Genomic DNA, 26,645 nt, shown 5'->3' on the forward strand with positions numbered 1-26,645 from the left:
GCACCACCTCCTGCCTGGCTGCTCTTGCCCTGCTCCGAGAGAGAGGCTGTGGCAAATCAGGAGAGGCGGGAGGACAATTTCTGTATCCGAGGGTTCTGCGCCTCATCCCCGAGCTGTGAGGGGGCTTTCCCTCTTGAGCTGGGAGCCTCAGCATGGCCCCTCCAAGCTCTGATTGTGGTAAGGACGGAGGAATCTGAGACAGAGAACAACAGGCCCCCAAGGAGGAAGCTGGGGAGTGAAGAGGATAGCCGAGACATTCGCTAGACAAGTTCAACTGCGGGGACCAGAGGCAACTGAGAAGTTTTGAAGGTGAAGAGTGCAGGGGTGGGGAGGGCAGGTGGGTGGCAGTGCTTAGAACATTTGGGGTAAGGGTAAAGAAGCAAGTTGCTAGAGGCCTTTTTCCACCTGCTGCTGCTCTGCGGGGCGGGGCTCGCACCCTCTATCACTTGGATGGGTCCAATTCCAAGATCCCCAGCTGTGCCTTTGTGTGTGTGTGGGCGGGGGGTTGGGTTGCAGACCTGGGGGACCTTGTCATTTCAAAGAAATCAGACTTTTTTTTCTGCCGAGTAGTTCACCCATCAATAAAGACACGACTCCTGTGGTTCACTGTGACCCCCATCTCAGGTGGGGAAACGGTGGCACAGAGGGGAATTCAGGCCAGAGTCCGGGGGCGGCCCAGCACTCAGGGGTCGCATGGCAGGCTGCGTTCGGGAGTTTGGGCTCCATCCAGTGCGCGAAGCAAGAATCCCGGTGCCGCGGCCCTGGGGTCCCGGGGTCCCGCGGTCCCACGGTCCCGGGGTCCCGGAGTCACGGGCCCAAACCGCGATCTCTGCCAGCTCGCCCTGCCTCGCCCTCCAGTCCTGCGGTTTGCACGCGCCTCGGGCACGGCGCGGGCGTGGGGCGGGGCCTCCGTGTTGTTGTTTCTCTGGGGGCCCCGCCCCTGAGGGGGGCGCGGACCACGCGGCCGGAGGGCCCGCCTCCCCCCGCTCCCCTCCCAACTCGCCCGCCTCTTTGTATCCAACATCCGGGTTTCCCCGCTGGCTCGGCTCCGCGGCCGCGGCTCAGGAGCCATTTTGGACTCAGTTCAGCTCCCCTCCCCCCACCCCTCCCCCCGTTCATGGCCCCTCCGGACTCGGCCCCTGCGCCCCGGGCCCGGGCCCAGCCCCGCCGCGCTATGCCTGAGTCGGGCGCGCCCCGGCCTGCGCCCCGCCGCCGCCCCCCGGCCCCCGCGTCGCCCCGGAGCCCGGGCCGAAGCCTGTGTCGTCCGCAGTGGCCCTGAGCCCGGCCCCGCCGTCCGGCCCTTGGAGCCTGCACGCTGCCCGGGGACGAAGGCTCGGGAAGCGCGCGGGGAACAAGACCGAAGGAAGGAGCGGGAAGAAGAGCGCAGCCGCCGCCGGGCCCTGCGCGCCCCGGGAGCGCCGCGCGGCCCTGCCCGCGGGCTCCGGGTGTCCGCGGGGCGGCGCCGCGGAACATGACGGCGCCCTGGGCGGCCCTCGCCCTCCTCTGGGGATCGCTGTGCGCCGGTAAGGACGGGGCGCGGCGTGGGGGGCGCGGGGCGGCTTCTGGCGCCGTGCGGTGTTTACCAACAAAGGGCGGGCCCGCGGCCTCCTCGCCGCGCCACCTGCACCCAGCTTGCATCTCCCGGGGCGGGGACGGGGGGCGCGCGGGGCGCCCTGCTCGCTGATCTTGGGGAGATGATCTTGCCTGTGCGGCGGCCTGCAGGGCTCCGGTTCGCGGAGGCGACCCCAGGGTCGGGGTTCAGGCTACACGGGTGCGTGGAACCGAGGGAGCGTGAGAGAAAATCCCAAGCATGAGGAGGGTGGCCAAGCGGGGCGGGCAGATCTAATACGGGGGGTAGCGGGACTGTAGGTGCAGCAGCGGCTGGGGGCAGGATTGCTTGACCCTCAGAGCCACTAGGTGTAGCGAAGCGACGCGGGCCGCTTCACACAGCCCGGAGGAGTCCCTTGCACCCCATCCCACCAGCGTCTGCGTGGTATTACCCCGGAGGCGCGCCGTTGGCGCCAGCTCCTACCTGCGCCCGCTTTCCCTGCGGCGCCCCGAGACGCGAGGTGCGGCCACCCCGAGGGACTGCTTTGTTTTGGGCTCCTGGGAGGGGAGGTGGGGCGAGAAGACAAACCAACAGGTCCCTATTCGTTCTGGCCTCCGGGAGGCACGTGGCGGGGGTGGGTGACCCTCGCGGCCAGCTCTTGGCTCGCGTGCGGGTGTTTGAGGGTGTGTGGTTGCGGGTGTATAAACGCGGAGTTCCGCTGGGAGACCGCTTTTCCCCCAGGCCGAAGCACTGATTTTACTCTTCTAGCGGTGCTGGGACGCGCCCTACTCCAGTGTGCGCGCAGGGACGGGCTCAGCGCTCGGCTTCGGACGGCTCCGGGCAGCCCTGGGAAGCGTGGGGAGCCGCGCAATTAAAGCTCCAGGGAGCAGCCCGGGGTGGTCTCAGAGGCCGGTGTGCGGCAGCCCGGGAGCCTGGTCCTGCGCGTCTTTGTTCCCAGCCCCCATTACACATGCAGCGCGGGTCCCCAGACGCCCGCGGTGGCAGCAGCGTAGAGTCTGGGAAACCCGCGAAGGGCGGGGTCGGGCGTGCAGGGGCGGGGCTGGGATCCCCCGGCTGCTGCGTGGGTGGGGAACGCGCATCTCCAACTCATCCCCACTCCCACTCTACGCGCCTCCTTTGCAGTGTAGCAGGGTTTAGCTGTCTGCACCGAAGGCAAGTGAGTTCTCCGAGTGAGGCTTTGGAGCTGCGTAGCCTGAGTGCAGCGACCAGAGGATAGAGACCCGTTATTGGTACCTGGGCACAATATGGAAGGGGTGTCATGGATCTTTTGGAGCTGTTTCCTGTGTCGTAGATGCTGAGAGTTGGTGGTGTTGAACCTGTTCCTTTCTCTGCCTTTTAAGTGCTGCTTTGAGCTGCTTTTCCCCAAGAATGAGATCTCTGGATCCCTCCTGGAGGTGCTGGGCTTTTCCAAGACCATGTCTGCAGAGGGGGCCTCCTCCCAGGACAAGGACAGCCTCAGACCAAAACCCTCTCCCTAATTATCTCTGTCTGGCTTGGCCAGTCTCAGGTCCCTCCCTGATTATGCGGGGCAGGGTGGGATTGGGCCCCTGGAAGGACTGTATTTCCCTCCTCTTCCCTGGCTTGGGCAGTGCTCAGCAGTGCATCTTGCAACGTGGGGCAGCCAGAGTTAGGACAGAGTCCACCAACCTGTGTTCCTGCCCTGGAGGAAAGTGGGGGTCACTGGGTGTTTCTAGTGGTGACACCAGCTAGTCCTTTGGTGGCCACTGCCCTGACTTGTGAAGAACTATGGGAAGAGCCTCGACAGGCCCAGGTAGGAGCAGAGCTGGCCCTCCCGTTCCTTTGACTTCCTTGATACCCTTCCTTCAAGTTCCTGGCTTGCTGTTTAGAAGTACACACCCACCCACCCACCCCCCCCGCCGCAGCACACAGTGCCCTTGTACAAGGAAGATCTAGAACAGCACTGTCCAACGGAAATATAGTGTGAACCACACATATAACTTTAAATTTTTCTGGTAGTTATGTTAATAAAAGGAAAAAGAAACAGGTGTGTCTTAGTCTCCTTGGGCTGAGTGGGTGACTTAAACAACAACTTATTTTCTCACAGTCTGGAGGCTGGAAGTCTGAGGTCAGTGTGCCAGCGTGGTCAGGTTTTGGTGAGGGTCCTCTTCCTGGCTTGCAGATGGCTGCCTTCTCACTGCATCCTCACATGGGCTTACCTGGTGCTTGGGGTGGGGAGGTGAGGGGATTGTGGGTTTTTTTTTCCTCTCCCACTAACCCCATCATGGGGGCTCCACCCTCATGAACCAGTCTAACCCTTTGCAAAGGCCCCGTCTCCAAATACCATCACATTGGGCATTAGGGTTTCAATGTACGAATTTTGAGGGGATGCATTCAGTCCGTGACAAGGTCAAATTAACTTTAATGGTATATTTTATTTAACCTAATGTATATAAAATAATCATTTCAACTTGTAATCAACATTAAAACAGACATTTTCCAATTTTTGTACTGTCATAAAAATCCACTGTGTATTTTATACTTACAGAACATCTCAATTCAGACTTTGCACATTTCAGATGCTCAGTAGTCTCATTTGGCTAGTGGCTACCGTATTGGATGGTGCAGGCCTAAGAGAAAAGGCAGAATTGATGCTGCAATAATGGTACAGGGTACTTGTTACACGATCAGTGTTAGTTAGTTTTGCACGTCTTCTGTATTCTGTGCCTGGCCCAGTGTCCTTGGGAAACAAGTCATTTGGCTCTTGCCTTGCAGTGGATATCCCAAACACACATCTATGTATCCCGTGAGAACTCCTGACATCTGTCTCTGTACTTGGGGTTTAGATCAGGGCCTATGGGTTGGAGAGTGTTCTGAGTGAAATGTCAGGAGCCACTGGCTGGGGAGGAGGAACTGATTCCTGTCTCTCACAGTGGGAAGTACAGGCCTTGACTGCTCCAAGCTGTCCTCATAGGTGGGCTTCTATCTGACTCAAAGATACTGTCCATTTCCTCAGCGGAGAAGTGTGTGTGGAATGAGTGAAGTGACCCTCAGGCCCAGTGTAGTGGTAGGTGTCAAGGACACGGACCACAGAGTCATGGGCTGTTGGTGCCCTTCCCCAGGGAAGGGTGTCCTCTGCTACCTGTCCTTGTACCTGCTAAGAATTCCAGACTCTGCCCTGTCTGGCTGGCTGGGCTGCCCTTTGGGAGGAGTGGGCACCCTCCTCAGCTCTTAAGAGATGCTTCCAAGGTAGATGATGTAAGAAATTCACCCGGACTCCCTGGCTCTCCACCTGGGTGAAGACATAAGATCTGGAACCCCATGGCCTCCCACAGCTTGGGTGGGCTGCTGTGGTGCACTACTCTGCAGGGTCTTTCTGGGCATCTCCATTCCCAAATAGCACCTGGACTTCCCCTGGCACTTCGCCTAAGGAACTTCCTTTCTAGGGAGCCCAGTGAGGAGTGCCCATCCTACACCATGGGCCCCTTTGAGAATCTGACGAAAGCTGTGGACCCTTCCCCCCCAGAAAATAAATGCAAATAAGAAAGAGAACCCACGTGAGAGTATGCGCATACTTTGTGCACACTCGCTGTTTGTACTGATACCAGCTAATTACAGCCCCCTGAATTGGACTCCATGAAGGCCTGTCTGCCCTGGCTGCCCTGCCCATTGTACCAGTCCTGGCCAGGGGCTGTGCACTGGGCAAGTTCCCACACTGCTGCCTCTACCTACCCTGTTCTAGCCACTGGGCATGACTTCCCCTTTACTTCTGCCTTTTGTGACCCTGCGCAGTGTTCACATGCCACCCCTGATCCACCCCCCATCCCCGCCCCTTCCTTCAGGAAGCCCTCCCCTGAGTGCCTGTGTATTCCTACCTGGGAGCTTAGGGTAGTGCAAGTGAGGACCAAGAGACATCAGGTCAGAGTTTAGATCTACTTGCAGATACTGACCTGTTACCAGGGCCTGGGATCTGGGGGCTTAGATCGGGGTGAGCTGGTCTGGGTAATACTTTTGAGAATGACACTGGGTAGACAGCCCTCAGGCAGGATCCTGGCTGGGTAGACCTCATTCTAGAGCAGCGTTTCTAAACCTTGACGCTGTTGACAATTTGGACCCCATGATTCTTTGGTGTGTGTGTGGGGGGGTGGAGGGCATCTTGTGCATTGTAGGATGTTTAGCAGTGTCCCTTGGCCTCTACCCTCTAAATGCTAATAGCACTTCCAATCGCGAAAAACGAAAATGCTCTGAGTGGAGGGGGCACAGATCACCTGATTGAGAACCTGATCTAGAATGTTCTCATGCCTTTAAAGGGAGAGGGAGTTGTGGGCGGTGGGGTTAATGGCTAATACCACCCACCGCCGCACACCCCCCCCCATCGGATTCAGGGTGGGAGGTTGGATTCTCAAAGCCTAGGAGATTCCTGCTTCAGCCTCAGGGTTTGGTTCGAACTCGTGGTTCGGGAGTCCTGCTGGCCACCGAGGAAAGAATCCTGGCGTCCTTGAGTTTTCTCAGAAGTGGTTCGGGTTTCAGGGAGGCGGCGATTGTGGGTGGCCGGGCAGCCTGCCTGCCTCCCCCGCCCACCACCCTGACCGCGCCGCCAGCTTCGCGGCGCGCCTCGCCTGAGGGGCCGGGGCCTCTGCGCCGCGCGGCGCCCCTGTGCGCGCACCTGGCAGCCGACGTGGGCCTAGCGGAGCGCCGGGCATGCCCTCCCCGGCGAGCCCAGCAAGCGGGCTGGCCGCCGGGCGCCCTGGGGAGGCGGCGCCGCCCTGGGCCTGGAGCTCTGAGCCCGTGGACCCTGGGGCGGGGGCGCCGCCTCTCCCCAAAGGTACGGGTGCGCGGCTCCACCCTGGCCGCGGGGAGGTGCGGTGGACTGCACTGCGGGAGACGGGACTGCGCCCGCACCGCGCGGGCCCAGCCCCGGGGGTTGATCTCTACCGGAGCCTGTTGGTTGTGCTTGGCAGGCTGGCAGCCCGTGTTCGTCCTCCGCTCCTCCCCAACCTACTCGTGGCTCGGCTGGGGAGCTTTATGGGGTCTCCTCTCTGATCTTGAACTCGGCAAAACACAAGTTTGCTGAACTGGCAACGGATTACAGACGCTTCTTAGAGTAGGAGGAAGCACTCCCAAAAGCTTCAGTTTCCAAGTTCTCCATGTCGCTGGTGTGTGACGTGCTTATTTTAAAGTTTTTTTGTTTGTTTGTTTGTTTGCTGGGGTTGAGACTCTGCTTCCATCTCTTTTGGAGTCTTTCCAAAGTGGACTTTGTTGCCATCTCAGGATTCTTTATTTTTTTTCCCTTCCCTTCCATTCTGTCACCTGTTCTTTGTTCCTGAATAGACACCCACCCCCTTGTTTGGGGCTTCCTTTTTGGCCTTTCTCCACCAGACTCAGAGGCCTGCCATCCCAGCCCAGAGGTGCCTGGGCCTTGAGGTCCTGGTGGTGCTGCTCCTGGATGCCTAGGTGGTTGGGTGGGGGCGGGGATGGGGGAGAGTAGAGGCCGCTGCCCTCTTCTGAGTCTGTTTTTAAAGTTTCTCAGTGCTGTTTTTGTCTGAGACAATGGTAGGTACTGGAAACCAACTGGTAATGCAGGCTGAGATTGTTTGGGGGTCAGCTATGCCTCCCCTGGCCCAGGATCAGTCATGGCTTCCCGCATTTGGACAGCCCCATGCTTTGCCCTGGTTATCCCAGTCTGGCTGTACACATACATGCGCCTTTTTCAAACTCTCTCAGGGACTGGCAGCCCTAGCTGGGTGTTTTCATTCATGGGCACGTGATTGCTGGGACGGGGTGGGGGGGTTGGAAAGGAAGCGTGCCCCAGTGGGCGCATGTGAGTCCTCCTCCCAGGGGCCTTCTAGGGGCTGGGCCTGCCACTCAGTGGGACTTCTCTGCCTGGTTTCTGGGCTGGAGCGAGGCGTTCTGTGAGGTGAGCGCATGTTCTTGTTTGCAAACGTTTCTCTGCCGACTATTTCAGTTCCACTCTGACAACCAAGGAGGCTAAAATTAGTTCTGGGGAAGGAAAAGGAAGGCTGCTTGGAAACCCAAGCCCTTGGCTGGAGGATGGAGGAGGCTGCTTCCTGGGGCTTGGGCCCAGCATTTCGGAAGATGTGACCAGACAGCTGTTGTCTGTCCATCTGAGGAGAGGGAGGGGCCCCTGCTTACCTCCTAGACCTGAACCAGTGAAAACAGGAGGCTGACTTGGAAGCTGACGCTCTTGAGTGTTGATGCCAAGATGTTTCTTCCTTCTGGCTTGCGTAGTGGTGCACAGTGTTTTTAGGTATGAGGACAATGCCTCTTGACGTCCAGTGTCATTGACAGCCCTCCTTCCCCCTTCCCCCTCATTGATTCAGAAAGCATGCATGAGTTCTCAGAGCCTTGGGCTGGCAATCATGGGTTAAGAAACCCTTACTTTATATCCTGTTTGGGAATTTCCTTCTTACCCAAGTTTTACATTCCCTTCAGGTGCTCACAAGCCAGGCAGACCAGGGCCTTCCTTGGAACTGCTGGCTTGGGTGGGAGTGTGGGTGGGAGTTAGAGGAGAGCCCTGTGGTCCAGGTCTCATAAGTAGAGCCCTTTGTACCCTGAGGGCAGAGGGGATCAGGGTTCATCTGCTGCTGGGGCTTAGAAAATAGAGGGGCAGAAAAGTTAGGTGAATTCGGGTTTCCCTTCCCACCTGGCTGGCCCCTCCTGTGAACCCGCTACCTGAGAGTGGGTCCTGCAGGACTACGTGGGGGAGGAGAGCCAGGGCAATGCGGTCCTGTCTCCCCTACCCTGAAAAACCGCTCCCAAGTCTGCCCTCATCCAGGGGTCTCCTGGTTATAGTTGAGTGGTGGTCACATTGGCCATAACTTCTTTTCCCATTTAAAATTTTATTAATTTTTAGTTTTACAAGTAATACACATGGATTCAGTTGCAGAAATTTAGATATTACAGATAAAACCGGTGTCTCTTTTACCAGTCTGGTCCTCTGTCTGAGTCCTCCTCCAGAAGTTCTCTGGTTGGTGGATATCTTCTAGACGTTTGACATATGTATCTATAGAAGTACTTAGAGAAATAAAGCTTTTTTTTTTAAACCTAAAATGGTATTACTCTTTTTCAAACACTTAACTGACATATAAAATATGTATAGGATAGTGTAATTATCATAAGTGACAGCTTGAGGAATTTTCACAAACTGAATATGCTGATGTAATCAGCATCCAGATCGAGAATCAGAAAGTTACCGGCCTCTCCCCAAGCAAGCCCTCTCTTGCTCCATTCCAGTCTCTACCCCTAAACCCCTAAGGGTAACCACTATCTCGACTTCTAACGGCATACGTTATTTTGGCCTGTCATTGTGCTTTAAATGAATGGAACGTTACAGGATGAACTGCTTTATGTCCATCTTATGCTCACCATGTTTTGTGACTTGCGTCCGTGTTCTCGCATGTCATGGCCTTTTTTCTTTAGCTGTGCCGTGTGGCATGTGGGATCTTAGTTCCCCCAACCAGAGGTTGAACCCATGAACCCTGCATTGGAAGCTCAGAGTCTTAACCACTGGACTGCCAGGGAAGTCTCTGTCATGGCTTTTTAAACTCAGAGGTCTGTTCTGGCAATCTTTTTAATGTATATGGATCTACCTCAGTCTTTTTATTTATTTATTTACTTTTATTTATTTATTTTTGGCTGCGCTGGGTCTTCATTGCTGTGCTTGGACTTCCTCTAGTTGCGGTGAGCGGGGGCTACTCTTCGTCGCAGTGCGTGGGCTTCTCATTGCCGTGGCTTCTCTTGTTGCGGAGCACAGGCTCTAGGTGCGTGGACTTCAGTAGTTGTGGCATGCGGGCTTCCATAGTTGTGGCTTGCAGGCTCTAGAGCGCAGGCTCAGTAGTTGTGGCGCACGGGCTTAGTTGCTTCGCGGCATGTGGGATCTTCCCGGACCAGAGCTCGAACCCATGTCCCCTGCATTGGCAGGCGGATTCTTAACCACTGTGCCGCCAGGGAAGCCCCAGGACATATGTATTTTAAATTTTGATAGATATCGAGAAACGATTATACATGGTTATACTGTGTCGTGGTGATGGTGGTGATGGTAGTGGTGTGTGTGTCCTGTGTAATGTTAGATTATAGAGGTTGGAAATAGCCCACCTGATGAAGGGTGCCCGGACAGGGAGGGTGCTCACTTCCACTGACCTGGTATCTGAGGAGCGCCAGAGAGGCTGCTTCCCGTGTCTGAGGCTCCTGGTTACTGTGCCGACAAAGGGGAGGTGGCAGTGGACTAGCCAGGATGTGGTCTGGGTTTGGGGTGGATGTGCATGTGTGTGTCTGTGTGTGCTCACTAGCTAGGCTCCATGCTGCCTCCACCTCTCAGACTGAGGCTCTTGCTGAAGGTTGTGGGGAGCAGAGCTCTACTGGTGCACCCTGTGTGTTTGACAGGCTCTGGGCATGGAAGGATCCTGATGTCACGTGTGATCATAATGGTGGTAGGAGGTATGAGAGAAGCTTGTAAAAGAATTATTTTAGAGTCTGGTGAGAGGCTTTTCACACCAGAAAGGGTTCTGGTGAGCTTCAATTCCTGGCTGAGCGTGTGCCTTGTTCCCTTGCATGATCTTCTGCCTTGACTGGCTGAAAAATTAAAGAAGACAATTTGAGATGACTTGTTCTCCAAAGCCCCTGCTTTCCTAGTCCCTTCTTCAGCGTGCTCTCTACTCTTTCACTACCATTTTACTGGGATTCCTTGTGTAAGCTCACATGTCAGGCCCTGCTCGTGGAGTTAGGTGGAAGTGGGTTAAGGGTACTGTTTGCAGTGTAAATGATGTCCCAGTCAGCTTTCCCACATTGTACAGGTGATGTGCACTGTCTGTGTATTAATCGGCTTAGGCTTCTATACCGTGGAATACCACGGACTGGGTGGCTTACACAGCAGAAATTAGTTTTCACAGTTCTGGAGGCTTGAAGTCCAAGACCAAGGTGCTGTCAGGATTGGTTCTTGGTGAGTCCTTTCTCCTTGGCTTGCAGATAGCTGCCTTCTTGCTGTGTCCTCACGCAGCCTTCTCTCTGGGTCCTCACGCAGCCTTCTCTCTGGGTGTGTACACTCCCGGTGTCTCTTCTTCTTATAAGGACATCAGTCTTGTTAGGTTAGGGCCCCACCCATATGGCCTTATTGGCCTGAATTGCCACTTTAGAGACCTTATTTCCTAGGACAGTCACATCGGTGATTATGAATTTTGGAGGGGGACACAATTCAGTTCATAAGAGTCTGAAATAATAAAGTTGGCTGAAAGTGAACTTTCCTCTTGAATTACACTTTGGAATGGAAGTTACTTTTTTCAGGACTCTGCTTTGGGGTCAGTGTTCTTCTCGATTAACACTTTCTCTAGGTAGTCTTATCTCTACACTGGTACCTCAGTTGTTGTGTTTGTGTAGAAGTATCCCCTTTGGGTATTATATATGGTCCTGAAAATATATCTAAAACCTGGGTTAAAAGTGGATATGGAGATTTCCTCTTTTGATGATCAGGACCATCTTTTTCTGAAGGCACCTGAAAAGATGGACAAACTGAGCAAACACCTCTGGTTGAAAGCATTGTACAGCTACCTCTCAATGCTGAGACCTACCAGTCCAGGATGTGTGTGAGAACAGAGGCCCTGGGTGGTGACTTTTACATTTGACTCTGTTTTCAGTTCCATATGGGCAACTGAGAAGCTGAGCCTTGCATTTGATAGCCTTGGGCTAGGAAGACAGGAATTGGAGTTCTAAAGAGAGGGTGGGTATAGTGAGCCCCTCTTTTTGGGTTGGGACCCCAAAGATGTAGAGGTGAGGGGGAGCCAAAAGAAGACAAACTCTGAAGTGGGATGAAGATGTTAGATGGTAGAAATCATGTTGCTTCTCAGCTTTCTCCACAGCCAGATTAGGAGTCTGTGTGATCAGTGGCCACTTGTGTATATTTGCTTTCCAACTTCAGAACTTCATTTCTGTGGTGCTTTGCTGTTCTTTTTGTCCTTATGGGTTTATGCCTTAAAAACCTTTTCTTTGCTGTGGTTTTAGTGGGGTTACAGGAGAGAACAAAGATAACATTTGTGTATAATCCTTGCCCTTTACCTGGAAGCTCTCTCACCACTGTCCTTCAGGAATGATGGGCCCTGGAGAAAGGCAGGTGTTTCAGAGAATGGCCCTGGACCCACACCTTGTTCCATGGATGGTGCCAAGGAATCATTTACAAAGTTCGAGGTTAGAAGTGACTTGAGGTGACCTAGCTTGATTCCTTGTTCCTAGGCTGATAGAGCTCCTTTCGTCACCTTTGGAGATTGCTCCTGAACTTCCATTTCTGGCAATAATAGTGAACAAAACAGCTGAAAAACCTCTTCATACAAGACACATAGAAATGCTGGATAAAGTATAACAAATATCCTTTTTAAATGTATATGCATGATTGCATGTATAACAAAGTAAGGGACAAGCAGGAGTGGGCTGGAAGCTAGAGCTGTACTGCTTCACTGGTTAAAGCTGCTTTTTCCTGCAGGACTTTGCCTCTCTCCATAATTTAGAGATGTGGGTTTAGTAGCAGTGTGTGAGGCACAGGAGATAAGATGTGGAATTGAGACTGAGGCTCTCACATGATAAGACTTCCACAGCGTTATTCATTCAGTGAAAGTATGGACTAGAGGGAACATTCTTTTGCTGATAAAGGGAATAGATAATAAAATTGTTGGTTGGTGGGGGGTGGGTAGTTTCACTTGAGAATTTGTAACCATAGATCTGTGCTTCCGCGAGCTTGGAGTTGGAGTTTATACCATCTGTGTTTCCTGGGAGTTAAGTAATTAAAGTGATTCCAGATTGGTAATGTCCTAGAGAATTTGGCAGAATTTGGCAGAAGCAAAAATATAAATTATCTCTGGAAGTTTGCCCCCTCAAACTTGGCTTCACTTTTTATTCCCACAGAAAAGGCCCCCACTGAACACAAGCTCTGTATCCAAAAACAGAATCCAAAATTCCAAAACACACAGGGAAACAAGATACCATGAGTGAAATCATCAGAAGTAACAAGTGGCAGAAATAGATGTTCAGGAAGTTAAATTATGGAATTAGAAGTGAGGGATTTGGAAGTATGACAAAGAACAGAAGTATCAAAATTGAGGGCTTCCCTGGTGGCACAGTGGTTGAGAATCTGCCTGCCAATGCAGGGGACACGGGTTCGAGCCCTGGTCTGGGAAGATCCCACATGCCGCGGAGCAACTAGTCCCGTGAACCACAATTACTGAGCCTGCGCATCTGGAGCCTGTGCTCTGCAACGAGAGGCCGTGATAGTGAGAGGCCCACGCACCGCGATGAGGAGTGGCCCCCACTTGCTGCAACTAGAGAAAGCCCTCGCATAGAAACGAAGAGCCAACACAGCCATAAATAAATAAATAAATAAATAAAATTAAAAAAAAAATTGACCAAGAAGGTTTTTTTAAAAATAAAACTTCTAGGGACTTCCCTGGTGGCGCAGTGGATAGGAATCTGCCTGCCAGTGCAGGGGACCTGGGTTCGATCCCTATCCGGGGAGATCCCACATTCCGCGGAGCAACTAAGTATGTGAGCCACAACTACTGAGCCTGCGTGCCACAACTACTGAAGCCTGCGTGCCCTAGAGCCTGTGCTCCGCAGCAAGAGAAGCCACCACAGTGAGAAGCCTGCACACTGCAAAGAAGAGTAGCCCCCACTCGCCACAACTAGAGAAAGCCCACGTGCGGCAGTGGAGACCCAGTGCAGCCAGAAAAAAAAAAATAGAACTTCTAGAAATAAAAAAATAGATTAATTGAATTTATAAATTAAATAGAAGAACTAAACAGCAGATTAGACCCAGCTAAAGAGAAAATTAATGAATTGGAATTTAGACCTGTGGAATTATCTGTAATGGTGCTTAGACACAGAATTGAAAAATACGAAAGCAGAGTTAAGAGACTGGGAATGGTCTGATACTTGTAATAGGAATTTCAGAATCATAGAATAGGGAGATGCAATATTCAAATTGATAAAAGCCAAGAATTTTTCAGAATTGATGAAAGACATGAATCATCAGATTAAAATCATATTCTTCCAAGCAGTACAAAGAAATTTAAACATGGACTTAGACACATAGCTCATAGTGAAACTGCAAGAAGCAGATCTAAGAAAGCAGCCAGAGGGAAAAGACAGAGTATGTACAAAGTTCAACTAATAGTAGACGTTTCAGCAATAATGGTGGAAGCCAGAAGACAGTGGAATAATATTTTCAAAATGCTGAGAGAAAATAACTCAACCTAAAAGCTTATGTTTTTCTAAACTGTCAGTGAGGAAAAGGAACAAACTAACATTTTCAGAACGATGAACAAAGGCTTCTGTACCAAAAGATCTTTACTGAAGGAAGATGTTCTTCAGGAAGGACAGCGGTCCTAGAAGGAAGAGTGGAGATCTTCCTTCTAGGAAGGGTGAGCAGACAAGCTGGAGAATGTATGGACTAATAAGAAAATGTTGGGCTTCCCTGGTGGTGCAGTAGTTAAGAATCCGCCTGCCAATGCAGGGGACACGGGTTCGAACCCTGGTGTGAGAAGATCCCACATGCCACAGAGCAACTAAGCCCGTGCGCCACAACTACTGAGCCTGCGCTCTAGAGCCCGCGAGCCACAACTACTGAGCCTGTGTGCCACAACTACTGAAGCCTGCACGCCTAGAGCCCGTGCTCTGCAACAAGAGAAGCCACTGCAGTGAGAAGCCCACGCACTGCAACGAAGAGTAGCCCCCACTCACTGCAACCAGAGAAAAGCCTGCTCGCAGCAACAAAGACCCAATGCAGCCAAAAATAAAATTAAATTAAATATAAAAAAAAATGCTGACTTTAGAAAACACAAATAATATCTGCTTTGGGAGGCGGATAAGAAGAACAATTGATTAAATGTGGAACACAGATATGTTAAACTAATTTAATGTAAGTTGGAAGGAGGTAACTGGAGCTAGAACAATTAAGTTCCAATGAGGGATGGAAGAGATGTTGATTAACTTCAGGCTTTTAGCATAAATGTACATATTAAAACTTAAAGGCTGGCTTATAATAGGATGGAAATAGGGTGCATTACTTCCAGACCAGAGTGGCTGAAATAATGGAATTTAAAAAGCTAATCCAAGGTGGTAGCAGGAGAGAAAGAACAAATTTAAACATAGTGGTGATCATAAATGTAAGAGGAGTCGATTCTAGGATCAAAGACAGTATTAGATGGAGTTGGGATAAAAAAAGATACAGAAAGATTTCAAATAAAAGTTGGCAAAAGATAAACTGGGAAAATACTACAAGAAATGTCATATAGCTATGTTAGTGTCACATAAAGTAGACTTTCTGGCAAAGAGCAAACAAATGAAGGGGGTTACTATATAGGAAGAAAAGTTTTATTGGAATATGTAAAAAATTTCTATAACCCAAAGGAGAAGCAGCCCAGCAGAAAAATGGGAATGGATGCAAACAGGCAGTTCTCAGAAGGGACTGGTGAACACAAACATGATCATTCTCACAAGCAATCAGGAAATGTGGATCAAAACCATGATGTATGATTTCACCCTGACCAGGTGAGCACACATCAGGGGCTGACGGTGCGGGTCAGTGGGGCTGGAGTTTGTTGGGCACATAAATTGGTACATCCACTTGGGAGACCAGTGTGACTGTATCCAGTGAGTTGGAGATGCCCATCCTTATGTCCCATGTCTCTAACGTGTGGCTGTATTTCCTAGAGAAATGCACGCTCATGAGCACCGGAAAACATGCAAAAGAGGATTCAGGAGGGTTTACAGTGGCAGTGCTTAAGTCAGCAAATGTTGTAAATGACCTAAAGGTCCAACAGGAGGATGGACACTTAGGTTGTGGTCAGGCCATACAGTGGACTGTTCTGTAGCACCGAGAATAAAGGTGTCACAGAGCATGTAACAGGCATGTACTCTAGAGCCAGGCTGCCTGGTTTCAAAACCTGGTTTTGACACTTAATAAATAACTTGGGTAGAGTTATCCTCTTGTGTGAAAGAAGTTCAAAGATAAACGTAGGCACGTTTAGGATTCTTTTCTGCCTCTTGTATGTATGTGCCATTCCACCATTGTGTGTCCATGCACGTGTGTGTGTGTGTGTGTGTCTATGTCTATCTATCTCATGCTCTAACCCTCCCCTTCGCCCACCCCCTCACCTCCATTTAGGTTCCCTTGATCCCCCCAACATGGGCCATCCTCACTCTGGTCGTGGGAAGATGGTGAAGATGGTCCTGCGTGGATTGGGGGAGGTGGAGTCATAAACTTGGATACAGACACTGTGACAGGGAGCCCTCACCTTCAGGACCCTTGGCTCCTCTGGAGGAACCTGCGGGGACAGCAGGTGCTCAGCTGACGGCAGGACCCCCTGAGGGGGCAGGGCTGGGGAGCCTGAAGCAGAGCCTCCCGGGAAGAAAGCCTGGCCACTGTGTGTGGCGGGGGCTGCCCCTCCTCTCTGGGCAGACCTGGAGGCTGGATCATGAGGGAGAAGGCTGGGCTCGCCTTGCGCGGCCCCCTCTCGGGCGTGGCGGCTCCTGGGGGGGTGCGCTGGTGCAAGGGGCCTGAGGTGGATGTGGTGGCGGCTGGCATCGCATTCTCACCACTCTACAGTGTAGGTGGGCTGCGCCCACAGGGAGGCCGGGGCTGCCAAGGGGCCTCCAGGAGCCGGGGCAGGGTGCAGTGGCCCACTGGCTACTGGGGTCCGCGCTACCTCTGGGAGATGCTGGCTGAGCTAGATGCATCCCGAGGCCAGAGCTCGGGGGACGCCGGGGGAGGCGTGGCCCCTCTGGCTCCAAACCCTCCCCCCAGAGCTCTGCCTCACCTCTCCATCCCTCTTCCTCTCCCCACTGGATTTTCCCCCCTTGTCTCTCCAGTGCAAGTCGGGTACATCCAAAGTCAGCTGGCCTGGGAAATAGACCTCAAGTGTCAAAGCCCATCATTTAGGTTCATCCCGCTCCTGGAATGTGGGTTCTGAGTGGAATCTGCATGTATTCTTTCTTTTGGTGGTGGTGCGTGTCCAGGAGCGGGGTTTCTCTGTTCTGCCTGGACTGGGGGCTAGGGGAGCACTGGGGGCATCTTTCTGCCGAAGTGTAGGCCCTTTGGAACATAAGGACTGCCTGCTGGGGACACTGACGCTTGTATACCTGGTTCCTTTGGAGGCTACCGGTTGGGTTGGCTGGTGCTCAGGGGTAGAGTGAGCCCCTTGCCCAGGCGTCTGGGGGGTTCCCCGCAGGGCTCTGAGGCAGCACGTGAGAGGGGGCACAGCTTCCTCGCTGCCGGGATGGGCGAGTGGGCTGGGATCAGGGAGCCTCCTCTGCAGGGGTCCCCGGCTCTGTGAGTGTGGGCAGGAACCCTGTGTCTGTTAAAAGGCGGAGGCAGCCTTGTGGTTGGATTGTTGCCAGAGGCTATAAATAGCTGAGTGTGTGCAGAAGCAGAGTGCCAGGGAGGAGGGGGAATCCCTCTCCAGCTGGCAGCAGAGCCTGGGTGTGGTGAGGGGGGGCATGGAGTCTCCAAGTCTCCCCTGGTCCCCCTGGGGCTCTGAATGCAAAGCTCTTGCAGGTTGGGTATGCACACTCCCAGCCTGACAGGGCAGGGGGCTTGTGCTGTGACAAAATGGCATAGGCAGCAGGGCGTATCAGGCTCTAATATGACAGCCAACGTGCCAGGCATTGTGCTAACCAGCGTTAAAATGCATTAACTCATCTCGCTCTTGGAACAGCCAAGGAAGTAGGTTCTGTTATCATCCCCTTTTCATGAGTGGGGAAACGGAGGCACGGGTGGCTGGATCACTTGCCAGTAAGCATCAGAACCAGGACTTGAATGGGGTCAAGGGCACCTTTTGTTTCCAGTTGGTCTGTAGGAGGATCTTGTCAGGTGGGGGTCCAATATCATCCTGAACCCTTGGGTCCTACCTGGAGCCGTGAGATTTGGACTTTCCAGCCCTGATCACCTGGGTCCTGGCCACACGGTAGTGGCCAGAGGGGTCTCTGCCTGATCAGCAGCTTGGAGAGAGGAGCTGGGCCAGCCTTGGGCCATTCCTGATGTCTGGTGGCCTCTCTTGTTCGGGCTCCTTGCCTTATATAGGGGGTGGGGGCTTGTTGTCTGAGCGGAGATGGAAGCTCCCCTGAGGACCCTAGGGCTTGGGCTTCAGGCTGAGGCCACCCCTCCTGTTTTCCCCTCCCTTCAGAATCCTGCTGTAGCCAGGAGATAATTCTGTCCTTCTGTCTGACCGTTGGTCCTTCCTTCCTTCCATACATCCATCCATCTATCCGGTCTGTGTCTGGAACTGGTTCTAGCACTCAAGACAGTCAAGGCTTCTGCAGTTAAAGCATCAGCTTTGCAGTCCTGTGGGGGAAGCCTGACATTTAAAAAGCAGTTGTCAGGCACATTTGTAATGATTTGTCTCTTTCTTTCTTTTTTTAAAAAATTATTTCTTTTTTTTATTTTTGGCTGTGTTGGGCCTTCGTTGCTGCGTGTGGGCTCTCTAGCTGCGGCGAGCAGGGGCCACTCTTCGTTGTGCTGCGCCGGCTTCTCATCACGGTGGTCTCTCCCGCTGGGGAGCATGGTCTCCAGATGCACAGGCTTCAGCAGTTGTGGCACGCAGTCTCAGCAGTTGTGGCTCGTGGGCTCTAGAGCGCAGGCTCAGTAGTTGTGGCGCACAGGCTTAGTTGCTCAGTGGCATGTGGGATCTTCCCCGACCAGGGATCAAACCCGTGTCCCCTGCATTGGCAGGCGGATTCCCAACCACTGTGCCACCAGGGAAGTCCCTGTTTTGTTTCTTACGTGAGTGTTCATTATGTTATTTTCTCTGGGGAGTTATCTTTGGTTACATTTTTTTTTTTTTTTTGCCTTTTTTTGCGGTGCACGTGCCTCTCACTGTTGTGACCTCTCCCGTTGCGGAGCACAGGCTCCGGACGCGCAGGCTCAGCGGCCATGCCTCACGGGCCCAGCTGCTCCGCGGCATGTGGGATCTTCCCAGACCAGGGCACGAACCCGTGTCCCCTGCATCGGCAGGCGGACTCTCAACCACTGCACCACCAGGGAAGCCCTGGTTACATTATTTTTATACTTTTTGAATGTCTGAAATAATCCTTTAAACAACAACAGGCAATTAGTCAAGGGTGATAAATTAGGTGATGGAAGAAGCACAAAGGCCTGTGGAAGTAGAGAGAGAAGAGCCAAAATATAAAGGAGAAAGTTGGGAGCATCTTGCAGCCAGAGGTGGTAACTTGTGCTAAGCCCAGAAGCCCAGCTTGGGGGTCTGCCCCACAGGTCAAGTCTCCCGGGAACCCCACTAGAATTGCTGCTATGGATGCAGTGGGGCCCCTGAGCCCTCTGGACTGGGGGCTTTGCAGAGCACAGACGCCGAATGCTGCTGCAGGTGGGCAGGAGCCTGTGGGCATTGTCGGCACCAGCCTAGGCCCTGCCGCTGGTGCTCACTTAGGCTTTGGTCTCCGAGATCCACCCCATCCCCTCAGCCCTGCCTCTCACTAGTGGAGCTGCTCTGAGACAAGGCAGAGACAGCGGCAGGAAGCCGCCCTCCTAGTTTCTCAGACGTGGTCCCTGAGGTCTGCATCAGAACCACCCGAGACAGAGGGGGGTGGTTAAAAACATAGATCCAGGGACTTCCCTAGTGGCGCAGTCGTTAAGACTCCGTGCTCCCAATGCAGGGGGCCCGGGTTCGATCCTTGGTCAGGGAACTAGATCCCACATGCATGCTGCAACTAAGAGTTCTCATGCCACAGCTAAGGAGCCTGCCTGCTGCTGCAACTAAGACCCGGCGCAACCAAATAAATAAATGAATAAAATTTTAAAAAACCCAAAAAACAAAAAACGTAGATCCTGCCCCCACTCCAAATGGATGGGTCTGGGCAGGGCCCAGGAATATGCATTTTAAAAAAAAGTTTATTTGGTTGGGCGGGGTCTTAGTTGCAGCAGGCAGGCTCCTTAGTTGCAGCACGTGGGCTCCTTAGTTGTGGCATGTGAACTCTTGGTTGCGGCATGCATGTGGGATCTGGTTCCCTGACCAGGGATAGAACCCGGGCCCCCTGCACTGGGAGCGTGGAGCCTTAGCCACTGCGCCACCAGGGACGTCCCAGGGATGTGCATTTTTAGCACCACCCTCCGGCCCCACCCGGATGACACAGCGATTCTGACCATGCCCTGGGGTTTTGAGGGCCCCTCCATTCATTGCTGCTGCTGCAGGGAAGCAGCCCCCCTCCCACCCAGGAGCCCCCCACTGTGCATCTGGCTGTCAGTCTGGCCCCCTGCCTCCCTCGTGGGCCTGGGGCTACTCGGCAGCAGCTCTCTCCCCCGGGCACAGGTTCGGGGCGCGGGGAGGCCGAGACGCGGGAGTGCATCTATTACAACGCCAACTGGGAGCTCGAGCGCACCAACCAGAGCGGCCTGGAGCGCTGCGAGGGCGAGCAGGACAAGCGGCTGCACTGCTACGCCTCCTGGCGCAACAGCTCAGGCACCATCGAGCTCGTCAAGAAGGGCTGCTGGCTGGACGATTTCAACTGCTACGACAGGTGCCAGTGCCCCTGGGGCTGGGTGTCTGGAGCTGAGGCAGGGACACACGGGCTCTCGTGGTAGCCTGGGCGAGCAGGGGTGGTGCTGGGTCCCTGCCCCCGTTGCGAGGTCCCCAGGAGGGCTCTGGGTGCATGTCCACCCTCTGTTGTCCCTCCTGATCCTGGGTCCCGCTTTCGGGGAAGTGGGCTCACACCCTCCCCCCGACCCCACCCCCCGCCTGGTTCCCTGTGGGGTCCTCTGTGGGGAGGGGTTTGGCTGGGCTACCCCGGGGAGTCTGTCCCTCACCTGAGGAGCGGATGGGAAACTGTTCCTCCAGGCAGGAGTGCGTGGCCACCGAGGAGAACCCCCAGGTGTACTTCTGCTGCTGCGAAGGCAACTTCTGCAACGAGCGCTTCACCCACCTGCCCGAGGCAGGCGGCCCGGAAGGTGAGGTGGGGGGAGTGATGTGGGCCGGCCTAGGCCCCCCACCGAACGCTCGGCTCCTCCGTGGGGTGGGGAGTAGCCACAGGGCTCTCTGGTCTGGCCCTGGAGGTGTGCGGGTAGGCGGGCTGTGTGACGCCGGGCTCCGTGTGTCCCCCAGTCACGTACGAGCCACCCCCGACAGCCCCTACCCTGCTCACTGTGCTGGCCTACTCGCTGCTGCCCATCGGGGGCCTCTCCCTCATTGTCCTGCTGGCATTCTGGATGTACCGGCATCGCAAGCCCCCCTATGGCCACGTGGACATCCATGAGGTGAGATGGGGCTGGCTTGGGGCCGGGCAGGGTAGAGGTGGGGAGGCCAGGCCAGATCCTGTTAAGCCCTCGATCCCCCCAGGACCCTGGACCTCCACCCCCATCCCCTCTGGTGGGCCTGAAGCCACTGCAGCTGCTGGAGATCAAGGCTCGGGGGCGCTTTGGCTGTGTCTGGAAGGCACAGCTCATGAACGACTTCGTGGCTGTCAAGATCTTCCCACTCCAGGTGCGTGTGTGCCTGCGGGGCCCAAGCTCTCTGCCCCAGGGCAGTCCACATCCTGTACAGCTGGAATGAGAGAGGAGTGGGCCCCATTGGGGGTGGTGACGTTCACCATGGGCCTAGGGTAGGGCTTTGCAAAACATTGATTTGCAAAACCTCAATCCAGTCTGGTTTTCAGGGTTTTGTTTTGCCATCAGGTTCTGCTTAGAGGCCCTAGACACCAGGCTACCCCTAGCAGTTGCCTGGGACACTTGGCAAAGCCAGGCCTGCTCTGCTTCTCACTGGTTGGGTGGTCCTGGGCTCCTCACTTCTGTCTCTGGACCTCAGTGGCCTCCTTTGTAAATCAGGTGCTGGCCTTAGTGATCTCAGGGTCACTGTTGGTCTGTGGTCCTGGGCCCGGCTCAGTCCTGCTCCACCTCCCTTACGGAGGCTGAGGTTGGGGGTAGTGGGAAGCTGCAGGGTGGCGTGGCTGTGGTGGGGTTCAGCCGCATCCCTGCCTCAGGACAAGCAGTCGTGGCAGAGTGAACGGGAGATCTTCAGCACACCTGGCATGAAGCATGAGAATCTGCTGCAGTTCATTGCCGCTGAGAAGCGAGGCTCAAACCTGGAGGTGGAGCTGTGGCTCATCACGGCCTTCCACGACAAGGTGAGCACACCCTGTGGACCCTGCTCCCACGGGAGGTGACCGTGGGCCCCACTGGCCTTCCCCTGAGGTCGCCCGTCATGGGTGTGGACATGAGGGTCTGCAATAAGAACCCCTCGCCCTGGGATCAGTTCTTACGAATGGGAGCAGTGACTTCATGATTATCACTCTCTGACGACACCCCCTTCCCAACCCCTCCTGGCCTCATGAATTCCAGCATCCCGGGGTCGGGGGTGGGAAGCCCAGCCAATGGTCCATGGAGATGGCCCTCCTGGGGCTGGGCTGGATCCTGTCCTCCTGTGCCCAGAGTCTGTGCTGTTCCCTCTAGGGCTCCCTCACGGATTACCTCAAGGGGAACATCATCACATGGAATGAACTGTGTCACGTGGCAGAGACAATGTCAAGAGGCCTCTCATACCTGCACGAGGATGTGCCCTGGTGCCGTGGCGAGGGCCACAAACCGTCTATTGCCCACAGGTACCTGGGTTAGCAGTTGCCCTCTCTGCGCTTGACCTGGAGCTGCAGAGAGGGTTGGAGGGTGACAGCAGGGCCTGGGGGGTCTCAGTTTCATAAACGTGGTTAGCTGCTCCGTGGTGTGTCAGAGGCAACCGTACAAAACCCTGGGCCCATCTGACTCTTCCCCTGCCTTCTGCCCGCGTTCCCTGCAGGCTGTGGCCTCGCAAGTCAGTTCTCTGGTGCCCTCCAGTGGCCGCAGGAGGAAGTGCCGACTGCTGACTGAGTTGATTTAGCAGGTCTCAAACTTTTTGGTTAGGATCCCTTTACACTCTTGTGGGTTATTATGTCTGTTGATATTTGCTGTATTAGAGCACACATATTCCATTAACTCTCAGAGTGATGACATGTGTGTGTAGCCTCTGGAAAACTCTATACTCTGGGAGAATGAGCTTCAAAAAAGGCAAATGACGGATTATTATGAAAAGAATGCTGACCTTGCAGATCCCCTGAAACAGTCTCAGGGATTCACTGGGGTCCTTGGATGGTGCTTTGAGAGCCACTGTGCTACCTCCTCATCACAGTGGCAGGCACTGCTCTAAGCACTTAGCAACACCAAGTCATTTCAGCCGCATTACTGCCCTGTGAGATAGGTACTGTTTTTCTCTGCCTGTCTTACAGGTGAAGGAACAGTGGCACAGAGAAGTAGACCTAGTGTAGTGTGGTTCTGTGGCTGTGAGGGAGGGAGTGAGCCTCGAATTCCAGGGTTCAAAGCTGAAGGGCCCCGATGGTAATAACATGAATGACATAGGAGGTTGACTGTATGAAATTGCCATTGTTGTAGGTCAAAAACGGTTGAATGTCGACTCTTCCATATGGTTCCACCTAACGGTAGTGCATAGTAAGTGTGCCAGGGGTGGCCCTAAACATTCCTCCATCGGTTTAGCCCTCACAGCAAGGCTGAGACAGGCGCGGGGAGATTGAGGACCTGCTAGGGAGGGGCTGGGCTGAGCGCAACCTCAGCACCCGCTCCGCCGCTCCCGTAGCGGCTCGAGCCTCGGGGGCCTGCTCGGAACCCAGGCCAGTTCACTGAAACTTCTATTTTCACTCACATCCCAAATAGTGTAAATTCTTCCCGGAAAACTCGCATCCCTGGCTGCTATGCCCCCTCCTCAAGCCCTCTAAGAATGTGACGGCTGGCCTTCAATGCTGGGCACCGGGCTGGGGTCGGTGTTGCAGCTCTGGCGGGAGTGCAGTTCTGGATTCTCACACCAGTGGAGGGAGGCGTCCTAAAGCTGCCTGCCCGTGTGGCTTCGTGGAACTCCACCCTGGCGCAGACCCTGCTCCCCACGGGTGGGATGGCCTGGCCTGGGGTCTCTGGGAGTCAAGGTGGGAAGCCAGGAGGAGGGTCAGTGGGACCACATGTTCGACTCTGTCTCAGTCCACTGTCTCCACAGGGACTTTAAGAGCAAGAATGTATTGCTGAAGAGTGACCTCACGGCCGTGCTGGCTGACTTTGGCCTGGCGGTTCGGTTTGAGCCAGGGAAACCTCCGGGGGACACTCATGGGCAGGTGACGAGCCTCAGGGGGTGCGAGACGTGGGGGCACAGGGGTGGACGCTGCCCTTCTGGGGCTCAGCTGGCAGGGGGAAGCTCAGAGCTGTCTGAGAACTCCAGGAGCAACGCTCTCGTTTCACCAGTGGAGAGAGCGAGGCCTGGAGGGTGGTGTGGTCTCCTGGGCCAGCCAGTGAGAAACAGACTTCCCTTCCTCTTTCAGTTGTAATTATTAAACAAGATAAAAATAAGATAAACAAGAGTATACTGAGAATCCAAACCGGAAACCTAGAAAAAGTAACCTAAGGTTAAGCCTAAGCAAATCATCCTAAAACAACGGCTATTACCATCTTAAAGTCTTCTCCCCCGTTTGCTTTCGGCGTGCGTCTCAGTGACGTACGCGTCATCCGTGTGGCCCCTCGTGGTGCTGGTGGAGGCAGCGGCTCATGGTAGATGACCGCTGTCTCGAAGGACACTTTACAGTCGTCATTACTTCGTGACCCCGGGGCCCCCCGGGGATGCGGTGCGTCAGGGACGGCCGTCACTGTTGATGGCCCTGCTCTGCACGTGGCTGTAGCTCCTGTGTCCAGCTGTGAGTGCATTTGTGCGTGGTTGGTGACCGCAGACCCTCCCCTGTCCCCGTGCAGGTGGGCACACGGCGGTACATGGCCCCTGAGGTGCTCGAGGGAGCCATCAACTTCCAGAGAGATGCCTTTTTGCGCATCGACATGTACGCCATGGGCCTGGTGCTGTGGGAGCTCGTGTCCCGCTGCAAAGCTGCCGATGGTGAGCGGGACGGGAGCCCTCAGCATTCTGGGTGTGGGGTGTGTGTGTGGTTGGGCGTGAGGGTGACCCCGCCGGGCTCTCTCTCTGCCCCCAGGGCCTGTGGATGAGTACATGCTGCCTTTTGAGGAAGAGATTGGCCAGCACCCGTCACTGGAGGAGCTGCAGGAGGTGGTCGTGCACAAGAAGATGCGGCCTGCCATCAAGGATCACTGGCTGAAACACCCGGTGAGGGGCCTTGGGGGCAGAGAGGGCAGCCCCTCCCATGTGTGGCAGGGTCAGAGAGAGGGGCCTCAGGCAGCGGGACAGCCCCTCCACCCCTGCCTGGTCAGAGGCCACTTAGTGCAGTGCCTCCCTTCCACCAGGGGAGCGTCTGGGGAGGTTAGTGCTCTGCAGGGAGGCGGCTCTGGTTTGGGCCGCAGAGAGCGATGGGGCCTGACAGCTCCGTCGGAGCCCTGGTTGCCCCCGTGGAGCACTGGTGCGGTGGAGCCCACTGGCCCTGGGCCTGACACATGTGGGTTGGAATCCTGGATCTGCCAGTCAGTAGCTGGGTGACGTCCGGCAAATTGCTTTATTTCTCTGAGCCTTTGTCTCCTCAGGGTAGTAATAGATTTAAGGAGTTACCATACATCACCAGGCAGGACACCTATCACGTAGGTGCTTAATATGGCTTAGCTCTGTAGCCTCTGGGCCCCTCCAGTCTGAAGATACCGTACAAAAGACCCCAGCTATGTAAATCATTACCTTTCTTGGAAGGATATTTGCCTCCAGCTCCACTGAGTCCTTTCCCCTGCTACCCCAGGGTTAATTCAGAAGAGGGGCACCCTTGGGGCCAGTGGGAGCTAGCGCTCTCACCATATGGTCTGAGGTCGAGCTGTGGAGGCCAAGTTCAGCTGCCATGCTGCTCCCTGGAGCCCAGAGCCGCGAATGGAGAAAACTTAGGCATCAGGAGAAGGAAGCTGGGCCAGGAACTTACCTTCTGCCTCAGACCTCCTCAGTCTCCCAGGGCAGAGAAACGGGGGTTGCCAGTCCAGTTCCCTGATGGGGAGCAGATCCAGAGAGGTCTGAGTGTGTCCTGGTGCTGAGCAGGCCGGATTGCTCCAGGGTGTGGGCATTTTGCCCATCCTGCTGCCTTTCCCAGCTGCACACAGTTGGTTCCAGCACAGGGTGTCGCGCCACGTTCCCTGGACTCTGGGGAGGTGTCCAGGGCTGTGGGGGACAGGGTGGGATGAAGCCTTCCTCTTTTCCCACTGTGACTGCACTTTGGGCCCTTATGTGGTTTGGGCTTGGCCTAATAAGATTTCGTTTGAATATCACTGCTCCGCGGCAGCAGCCGTGTCTGCCCCCGGAGGGCCCTGGGTTGCCCTGCTTCCCACGTTGAGGTTCAGTGGACCCTTTGCAGCGCTGTGGAGGAGCCCGTGGCCTCAGGCTGGTGACTGTCGGAAGGGGAGTCTCCTTCAGACCCCTGCAGGTGGGCTCGTGGCTCTCCCCGGTCCTCAGGAACACCGTCAGGTTTGCTTGTCCTCAGTGAGGGCCACCGGCAAGGGCATCTGTTTCCTCTCTCCCGCTGGTGTGCAGGGCCTGGCCCAGCTCTGCGTGACCATCGAAGAGTGCTGGGACCACGACGCAGAGGCTCGTCTGTCCGCGGGCTGTGTGGAGGAGCGGGTGTCCCTGATCCGGAGGTCTGTCAATGGCACTACCTCGGACTGTCTTGTCTCCCTGGTGACCTCCGTCACCAATGTGGACCTGCCCCCGAAGGAGTCGAGCATCTAAGCCCAGGTCGTGAGTGGATCTCCAGACTCAGTGGATCTGAAGAGGAAAGGAAAAAAAAAAAGTTGTGTTTTGTTTTGGAAATCCCGTAATACCAACAAACACGTAAAATGCAGCTGCTATTTTACCTTGACTTTTTATTATTATTATAATTATTATTATTATTATTATTAATATTATTTTTTGGATTGGATCAGTTTTTACCAGCACATTGCTCTACTGTATCGCAAACAGCGGACACGTCAGCAGGCGTTGAGGTGCTGAGCTGTGAATGCAGAACCAGCGCCGTGCTGAAGAGCCTCGGCCACCTCCCGCCCGTCGGGGTTCATTTTTCCCTCTTTCTCTTTGTTTGTTGTCTCAGAATCTGTGACACAAAGAAACCCATCTCCTGTCTTAGGAAACTTAATGCTGCAAACTCTACCTAGAGGAACCTTTGA

The 26,645-nt window shown here is 54.5% G+C and overlaps 1 protein-coding gene across 1 annotated transcript; it reads left to right on the forward strand.

Annotated features, from left to right (window-relative positions):
- Positions 1-1,471: 1,471 nt before the first annotated feature.
- Positions 1,472-26,298, forward strand: ACVR2B (activin A receptor type 2B). The gene is made up of 11 exons (XM_060109737.1): positions 1,472-1,523; positions 19,846-20,053; positions 20,371-20,480; positions 20,635-20,786; positions 20,869-21,012; positions 21,509-21,652; positions 21,978-22,126; positions 23,560-23,674; positions 24,303-24,441; positions 24,536-24,666; positions 26,017-26,298. The coding sequence occupies exons 1-11, from the start codon at positions 1,472-1,474 to the stop codon at positions 26,209-26,211; spliced, it is 1,539 nt and encodes a 512-aa protein (XP_059965720.1). The 3' UTR covers positions 26,212-26,298.
- Positions 26,299-26,645: the final 347 nt, after the last annotated feature.

Source organism: Mesoplodon densirostris, chromosome 10 (assembly GCF_025265405.1).
Source record: "Mesoplodon densirostris isolate mMesDen1 chromosome 10, mMesDen1 primary haplotype, whole genome shotgun sequence".
In the NCBI taxonomy this organism is placed as follows: domain Eukaryota; kingdom Metazoa; phylum Chordata; class Mammalia; order Artiodactyla; family Ziphiidae; genus Mesoplodon; species Mesoplodon densirostris.

Bases quoted from the DNA above. Each gene is read 5' to 3' on its own strand.
- ACVR2B (XM_060109737.1), top strand. From the start codon at position 1,472: ATGACGGCGCCCTGGGCGGCCCTCGCCCTCCTCTGGGGATCGCTGTGC. The intron at 1,524-19,845 runs GTAAGGACGGGG...CCCCGGGCACAG, and splicing joins CTGGGGATCGCTGTGCGCCG to GTTCGGGGCGCGGGGAGGCC. The intron at 20,054-20,370 runs GTGCCAGTGCCC...CTGTTCCTCCAG, and splicing joins GATTTCAACTGCTACGACAG to GCAGGAGTGCGTGGCCACCG.